General features: G+C 37.4%; 1 protein-coding gene across 1 annotated transcript in view; it reads left to right on the forward strand.

Annotated features, from left to right (window-relative positions):
* LOC111874656 (GRB10-interacting GYF protein 2) overlaps positions 1-8,513 on the forward strand; it is a 62,892-nt gene extending 54,379 nt beyond the window's left edge. Inside the window, exons 20-24 of the mRNA XM_023870349.2 lie at positions 110-325; positions 1,731-1,890; positions 3,119-3,376; positions 4,074-4,300; positions 5,344-8,513. Coding sequence (XP_023726117.1) covers positions 110-325; positions 1,731-1,890; positions 3,119-3,376; positions 4,074-4,300; positions 5,344-5,469 — 987 coding nt within the window. The 3' untranslated portion in view covers positions 5,470-8,513. The remainder of the gene's footprint in view (positions 1-109; positions 326-1,730; positions 1,891-3,118; positions 3,377-4,073; positions 4,301-5,343) is intronic.
* The last annotated feature ends 967 nt before the right edge of the window (positions 8,514-9,480 follow it).

Consider the following 9,480-nt stretch of genomic DNA (forward strand, 5'->3'; position numbering starts at 1 on the left):
GAGTCATGCATGGACTTGCCTGGCCATGTGGATCCGGCATCATGTCATCTTTAATGTGGAATTGCTTGGAGAGGCAGGGACCTTGCACCATGACTGTATATTGTTTCAGCGAGAACTGCGGGAACAGCAGCAGCTTCTGCTCCAGCAGCAACAGCAGTCACAACTTCATCTGCAGTCTCAAGCAAGTGAATCCTCTGTCAGTGGAAACAGTGGCCGTAGCAGCAATTCCTTACAACTCAAATGGGCTGACCGGAAGCCAGTGCCAGTTAACAAAGTGAAGTCTCTGGCTGAAATTCAGGCAGAAGAACAAGAACAGTTAGCCAAGGTATGAAAGAAAGTTTTCTCTTCTATATTGTGCGTAAATATTCATTTACTACTTTTCAGAGTATAATTCAGCACATTAAATTGAAGTGATTACAGCTGAATGTGATGTGATAAAACAGATCAGGTATTTGCAGCTACAGACGCCCCCACCATACAATTTCTTGATAAACAGTCAGATCAAAATTTCAGCCAGTGCATAATTTTCATAACACAACATTGAATCAGGCCACTAGACAAAGTTCCAAGGGACCAAAGTACTAGATGAAGCATTACGCTGCAGAGACTGACATGATAAAGAGGCAATAGGAATACAGTTACATCTGAATAATATAAACAAAGAGGAAGGGTTCAAATTTGGCAAAGCATGGAATTCCAGCACCAGATTATTGAGGCACTTCAGCACGCCTAGATCGGGAAAATCCAAAGAACATAAACACATGCTGTAAAGAATTTGAAATGATTAACAACAGGAATACCAGGTTAAGCAATGTGGTGATGGATTAGAGTTGGATGGGTGACTGCACAGTTTGTCTTTACCATCCTCTTACATAGTACACCAATAGGAAGAGGCATCAGTTTAACAGTACGTGGTCATTCATCACATGAACCCAGATGATAAGAGACAAAAGAGATTGTGCATTGAAAATACTCAATGTAATGAGCATTTTTATGTTGTATCAATGTTGCAGTGAACATACTTTTTATTTATTGTCTAAAAGTGAGGGCATGTAAGATGTGTGAGTGAATGTAGTATCATCATCATCATCAGTAATCTGTCAGACAACAGGTCCACAGTCTCTTCCAAAACAGTTTCTCCACTTAATGCGATCTTCTGTTTTTGGAACGAGACTATCCAGGAAAAGTGATAATGTGGTAGTTTTTCCATTTGCTTTCCACATCGCAGTACAACAGCCGTTCAAACCACTCTGGTCACGCCTGTTGCTATACGAACTTGAACCATCTCGAGCATCATCTGTGCTTCAAGTCGCTGCTGACGACGCTGCTTCCGACATCAGTTTTCGGTGCCTCTCTTCGTCTGATGCCTACCCTTTGATCTGTCCAGCAAGGGAGGCCCTGCCCGTAGCTACGATACCGCTGGTATAGCTCTCAGGGCCCTTGGCATACTCAAACCCCCTCACCACGATAAGGTGGAGACACCAAGGAGGGGGGAATGTAGTATATGTACCTTTTAATACTTCTTTCCTGCACTCCTTTCTTTCTTTTCTGTTTCCTTTGTGTCATTTATTGGGCTGTTTCACATGTAAGTTGCCAGTTTTAAGTGAAGAATATCATTGTTCTGTTTCTCAAAAAAAATGACACACCAATAACTCTGAAATGGTATGGCACCATGTTTCTGTTATGAAAGTTCAGGTAAATACATTTATGGCAGCTGGTGTTGGTTACAGCAACAAGAAAAAGAACGTGCTGAACGTGCACAACAACAAAAGGAGATCGCTTTGCCTCCTTCAGCTGGCATCTGGGGTGCTGCTTCTCAGTCACTCTCCTGGGCTTCTTCATGTCCCAACACAACCACTGTGTGGGGCAGTACGACTCCAGCAACAACAGGTAGTTTATCCATGGTATTAGAGTATTCAGATGATTTTCATATTTACAGGTTGCTGGAGGAAAATTAAATATCTAATCATGTGAGTTTATTCAACCAAGCTGTAATAATATTAGAAATACATCATTAAAATATATGAATCTATAACCTTGGGGTATTGCCTTCATCTTCTGTGCAAGATGCATGTGGTACAGGGCACTGGATCCGGTACTGGATGCCATATTCACTGAAATCTGTATTAGACAGTGCAGTACAAATTGTTGACTTCGTTAAGGCACAATTCCAGAATGTAAACTGCCTTACAGTGACATGGGTAGCAAGTATGCAACTTTGATTTTTCATGCCACAGTTCATTGGTGTTGTTGGTTGTCTCATGTTAAGGTTCTGGTAAGGATATTTGAACTGAGTGAAGAAATTGAAATCTTTTTGTTTAAAAAATAAACATTATTAGCGAGCTGTTTCTCATGTGTTTCTTGGTTACAGAAGTTGGCATACCTTGCAGATATTTTCCATAAGTTGAATGATTTCAGCCTATCAGTGCAGTGCCACAGGATAACTGTGCTCTCAACTAAGGACAGAGTAACTTAAGTGAAATTAAAACCTAAACCTTGATACCAGCATGCACAGTGAAATAAATTTGATTGTTTTGATACCATGAATGAATATCTTGAAGAACTGGGTGAAGCTGTATCAGATAGTTTAAAACACAACATAACTGAGCATCTCACACAATTTCAGAGGTCAACTGAAGAATATTTTCCACCAGTTCGCTTCACTGTGCCTGTCTACTTGCCCATCCATGTATGACACCTTCAAACCTGCTGAACACATTTCGATGAAATTTGACATTGGAAAATGGTACTAAAATTTGTCAGTATATTGCAATTTTGGTTAACATTTGTTAACAGTAATGCACACTACACGAAGACTTGGGTACATTTCTGTATGAATCTCCAGAGTAACTCACTAAATACTTATCAATGCAAAAATGTTCAAAAAGAAGTAGTACAATGCTTTTTTGATAAGTCTTTCAGTTTTTAAGGTTATTGACAAAAGGACTGAATCTGCCATAAGTATTAAACTGTATTTACATTTCCTGACTTGTACTATCAGAAGGACGTGCCATGATTACCTAATATAGTTAGGAATTACTTCCATATTTTGTTTAACTATATTAAATATAACACCTAATGTGGTGAAAGTAATTTAATTTTCTGATTGTTTCAAAAGGTGTTGTAGGTTTCTGGGATGAAGTAGCACCTAGTGCACCTAAGCCATCAGGGAAGTCCGTTGGTGGAAAAGCCAAAGTTGGTGCAGCCACTTCTACTGTTGGGAACAGTTCTTCAGGAAAAGCCAGTGGGAGTAAAACCCGCAGCAAAAAGGAGGAGGCCTTGGTTTGGAAATTGTTTGAACAAAATGTTCCCCGTGGTGATGAGTTTACACAGTGGTGCAGCAAGGCACTGAGTGGACTACAGTCTTCTGTAGACAGTGAGTATTCTCTGGTGCCATGTTTAGTGTAAAGAGACTGGGTTCACATACACTGACAGACGTCAGAAGACATCAGTGATTTATTCAGTGAAACAAAATGTTTCTGAAAGAAGTTTGACTAATGTGTGTGTGTTTATATTGTCGCGTATCGCGGGGTTATATCGCGACAAATAACTTCTCGTTGNTTAATGTGTGTGTGTTTATATGTTTGTCAAGTCTTGGAAAATATTGTAAATATTGCTGGAAGCTGATACCCTTTTACCCAGTTTGATGTCACACACCCTAATAGGATATAGTTTGTATATGTGAATCTTGTATCTCCATTAGTCATCACCATCTGGTGTTTCCTCCACATTGCTGCATCTTATCCCAAAACTTCCATTCTTCTCTTCCCTCCTAGAAATACTCTTGAGTCTGTGTCTCATTTTTTCCCCCACTCACTTTTGTGTATATCTCTCTCATCTTAGTTTTCATCTCCCCAGCTGTCATTTATTTGCCATAATCATGTGTGATGCCCTCAGAGGAAATTCTGTTTTCCATGTGTATTGCATCAAAACCACAGTATCCTTAATTTAACCAGCTTTTCTTGTAGTACAATATTTCTGTCTTCTGATCTTGCCTCATTTTATCACATCTTGTTCACTTCATAATAATCTGGAGAGATAAGGGTTAAAGTACATAAACATTGCTGTTCTAGTACCCACTTTTGTGGGCTTTCTTCGTGACATTGAGTCCCCATATGAGGTGAAGGACTATGTGCGGCTGTATCTTGGAGAAGGGAAAGAGGTACAAGAATTTGCAAGGCAGTTTTTGGAGAGGCGATCCAAATGGCGAAGTGCACAACGAGCTGTACCACTTGAAGATGATATGTGTGTTCCTGCACCAGCTGTGAATCCTCTCACAACAGACTTCCAGGAGGTCAAGGTATGAGGTGTTTCAAAGTTAGATGAGCCTAAATGGGAATCTTTAAGGCACTGAAATTTTTTTTATCATTCTTACACTCTCCTTTTTCACACACCTCATCTTCTTCATGCAATGACTGGATTACTTTATGACATGACTAACTAAGAGTATGGCTGCAAGTGTTGTCAGCTAAGAAGGGAACACACATCAAAAGACGCAGTTTACACAGAAAATAAGAAAAACGACCCCGTAGTGAATGAACCACATGCAAGTTTTAATTAAGACAAATAAGATGAATTATCTTAACAAGTTGTAGCGAGTGTAAATTTATCATAGTTGACAAGTACGGACTTTTTAAATACTTTTTAAATGGTGTTGTGAAAACATATGAGGGCAAGCAATGCAATAGATTGACGTAATTGGGACACCTGATGATGGCACTATGTTGCCGAAACATGTTGTGAAGTGACAGGTGAAATTGAGTGCACTACAAGACGGCCACTGTATACATATCATGGATTACTTTATGACATGACTAACTAAGAGTATGGCTGCGATGTCAGTATTCAGAGACCTGTATCAGAATTATGTAAATGAGATTGATAAGAAAGTGAATGAGGAAGGAACAGTTATAATGGTAATAAATAATTGTTAGATGAAACATTGTTTGAAGAATAAATTTATTAAATACTGCAGTCATGTATGTTGTAGCACTGTGTGCACACTGTGTAGTACCTGATTCCTAAGCACCAGCAACCTAGCAGATATTTGTATTGATATGTTGAATAAGCTATAGTCTCTGTAATAGGGTCATGGATTGAAGTTGGTAGACCTGGTCTATTTATATGCAGTTTTGAGGTACGAGTACACCACAGCTGCAGAAATCACTGAATAGCATCTAATTTGTTTAAATTTGTTTGTCCATTTGTGAATGTAATATGGCCCTTTTTACATGAAAATTGAATTAAAATAGAACTTAATGTTCAGTAAATATGGTATCATGTCTGTTTATGCTGATTCGTCATTTCTGTAGCATGTATAATTTGTATGCCTTTCTTCCACAGGGCAGAGGGAAGAAAGCAAAGAAGAGCAAGATGTTTCGTGTTGATAATCGCATCCTTGGCTTCAGTGTGACAGCAGCTCAGGATCGGATCAATGTGGGTGATCGTGACTATGGAGACGGGCTGTGAAACATCGTATCAGCATACCAGCTGTAATGTAATGAAATTGGTGCCAGTGCAGGCCACTTACATGGAAGCCACCAGTGCAGCCTACCACTCCATCAACTAATATATAAAGGGGCGAGCTGTAATTCACACAGCACTAGACTCATTATTATATGATTCTGTGAGTACAGTTTTTGGGATAGAAAGGATTCAGATCGTAATGTTTGTGCATGAACTTACGTTCTTACATCCTGATTGCCAAGAAACAACACTTCAGAGAGAACATTCTGCTTTGATGAAGAATATAAGCCGAGAGACGTCAAAAAAGGAACCACTCTTTTCAACCAAGATTCTTTTTTATTTGCTGGCTTTCTGTTTGATCTGTTTTGGTTACATCTTTAGTTTTAAGTGGGAATTTGAAGATGGATTAATTTTGCAACGGTGACAAGTTTATTTACAGAGTTCATGGAATCCCATATCAACATATATGTAAATTAAATATGTCTAATAAAACAGCACCACCATAGTAAGAAATTGAAGTAAATTAGAACAAATACATGGCATTTTATGTTTAACATAAAAACACTGTTTTTCCTTAACAATGAATTGTAATATACAGAACGATACTTTGAACTATCTTAGCAGGACATTGAATAGCCTGAAATGTCTCATGGTTGCCATAAAGACCTTAAGAATTAAATTCTACCTTTGTAGATATGGCACCATTTGTGAACGTGTTGATGTGTACTCAGTTCATATTTTGGTCTTCAGCATTTGTCAGGAAGTCATACTGGTGGACCTCTCTTACGAGGATATGGACAATGTGGGGAACGCAGACAAATCATCAGACATGTTTGTAGAAATGTGCACAATTAAGGGTTGAAGTGATATTGAACTGTGTTAACCTGCCTACTATTTGGCTCAGATCTATAGTGATCACAGCTAGGCTCCAATATGATTTTCTGAAAGGTTTGTGACACTGGTTGATTCATTATACCAACATTATGTTGAACATTTGTCTGTTGTCTGAAGTAGATTTGATTTCATAGACATTACACTGTTTCTGTCTTCAGGCAGGCGGTTGTCTTTATATTAACAGATTATTTATTTTAAGATTAGTTGCAAAGGTTGGGATTGAACTTGGACTTTTGAATACTAAGCTAATATGTAAACTGCTGGGGTGAGCTGGTTAGCATACAAGTCTAGTATTGAGAAGGTCCAGCATTCAGTCCCAACCATCAAAACTAGCCTTAAAATAAAAAATACAACAAAGTACATTAATACTGGAGTACAACCAACTTAAAAATATTGTTTTTATTAAATCAAATATGTATGAGATTTGAGGTTCTCAGAGCAGTGAATGTGGAGATCACTGTCTTCTGTAATCTGATGCTATGTAGTCTGGTAGAAGTTTACCATAATTTCAGTTTAACATACTCCCTCTCTCTCCATGGTAGAAGAGTCTCCTGAAGATGGAGCAGCATGTTTTTCTGAAACTTCATTAAACTTCTATGAGACTACATGGTGTCACATCCCAGAAACCAGTAATCTTCAGATCAAATCTAACTAAGACAGTGCACTTTTCAAACATAAGTGCTAGTAAATTATATTCGGATTTTCAAGGAATTTCAGATTCACCATCCTTATTCCTATAATTTTATTACTCTTATGAGACCATGGTGACTTCTAGAAAAAGAATCCTTTAGTAACATCAGTATTTATTGATCCAGAATGATATTCTGTTTGCATACAAAATTTCACAATTCCTAACATGATGTATTGACTCATCCTAGATTCTCAAGCACTGGAGTTGCAGGGATGGCAGTGAATAACCTGGACCACTGATTTTCTTCGTTTTTGTGTCAAACACTGTTTTAATTTAACAAAAGACAGTTGTTTTCAGAAATTATTGTAAGGAACCACATGTTTCTCCTATATCCATTATATATCATTCCTGACATTTTAGCAGTTTGACAGCATATAAACTTTCGTTTTGTTAGGTCTGTCCTCCCCTGCCATCTTGCAATGTCAGTAAGGAGGTATTACAAGATACTGATATAAAGATGGGGAAAAGGACAAGTACGAGAAAATAGAATATTGTATTTTAAAACATTTGCAAGGTCTTGTTTCAAATGTACAGCTGTAGTTACCAGTTCACTTTAAAATTATGAATCTTGCATCATGTTAACGTTCCTAAGGGCAAGAAAAGTCCAAACTGAAAGAGTTATATAACATGTGAAGTTTGTTGGGGTAACTCCAGGAGATGATGGTGAGTTCATAGCATTTCTATGTGGTATATTTTAATTATATGATCATCTGTTTCTTCATTGTCAACAATGATTTATCTTCATGCCAGTTCACTGAGATACTGAACAGAGTGAATATGTAACATAGGAAGCCTTAAATATGAGAGAGCCTTTATAGGTTTTAGCTGAAACAGTGGTTATACAGAATGTTTCAAAATAATTTAACATAAAACTTTACTTTTATACCTTGTATATAGTTGTAAAATATTGCAGCGCTGTAATAATTATAATAATTACAAGTATATGAAACCGAGACAGGTATTTTGTTATTGCTGTTTATTTTCTCTCATCACCCTGTGATGAATTTGTATATACTTTCAAATTGTGGTTGTTGTTAAGTTGGAAACTCTTTGACTGATATGTCACATGTTCCAGTTGATGATGGATTTAAATCATTCTTCCCACTATCTTCAGTGCATAAACACTCTGACATTGCTAATATATTCCAGTTTATAGGCTCTAAATAGTATTTCAGTTAAGCTTCAGTTTCTAAAATGGGAAATAAAATTTGCCTCAGACATCCTTTATGTGTTTTCAGCAAGATACCTCATGCATGCTTTCGGTTTTCACATGGTTTGGTCAAGTTATCATGTTCTGTTGAACTGTGTGATCAAACTTATATATCATCATGAAACAACATGATACTTATGCTTCCATTGGTTTGATAACAACTGATCAGCAGTAGGAAAAGGTAAAAAAGTCTACCATTTACTGTTCTAGTAATTGGGCAAACTGTCATTTTTTTTTTGGCAAACATCCAAAGAATGAATTAATAAAACATCATGTTCCACGTCTTATAATGGTTGTAATGGTGATTTGATCACAGCTTAACAACATAAGCAAAACAAAATATGTCCTGGCACTGTAATATTATGAGACCAATGTTGGCTTTGTATGAGATGTGTGGTTCTCAGAGCACTGAATATTAAGATTGCAGGCTGCTGGGACATGACAGTCTAGTTTGATAGATGGCCACCAGTGTTTTGGAGGAATCTCCTACTTACATCTTCAAGGTAAAGAACCTCTTCTACACTGTAGAAGTAGTCATCCTCTCAAATACTGGTACTTATCTACCAAACTATACCACCTCACATTCCAGTAGACCATACATAATCTTAATATTGGCTTGGTAGTTCCCCAGTATGCATATCAAAATTGTAATAAATTTGAAAGTAAATAAAATAACTTAAAGAATATCATCTTCTGGGATATAACGTCGTGTAGTACGTTGAAAGTCGACCAACGTTTTGGAGAACATATCACCTCCATCTTTAGGGTCAAATAATAAGCCAAGCAAGAAGCCGGCGTAAAAACAGGTGCTTCTTCATCGACCCTAAAGGAGAAAGTGATATGTTCCTCTGAAATGTCAGTTAACTTTAAACGGACTACATGATGTTATATCCTAAGCGATAATGCTCTTCATAACCATTGCTGTGAGGACCTCAGATCCTATATAAAATATCAGTGTGAAGAATTTCAGGTAATAAATGATAGATGCAGAGTATGGTTGTAGCACTTTATAATGTACTAGGCATCTGCTTTTCTGACAAGTTTTGCCTCATCTGCCATGATAACAGTTGTGTTGCTGTATCACTACAAACTGTAACTGTCTTCATTCAAGTGGCCTCTTTATATTCATTACATGTTTAAAACAAGTCTCTCTCTCTCTCATATAAAATGGCGAACAAATTTGATATCAGACATGTATGTCCATATATGTGTGTACACA

This window comes from Cryptotermes secundus, unplaced genomic scaffold (genome assembly GCF_002891405.2).
Source record: "Cryptotermes secundus unplaced genomic scaffold, Csec_1.0 scaffold177, whole genome shotgun sequence".
Lineage (NCBI taxonomy): Eukaryota > Metazoa > Arthropoda > Insecta > Blattodea > Kalotermitidae > Cryptotermes > Cryptotermes secundus.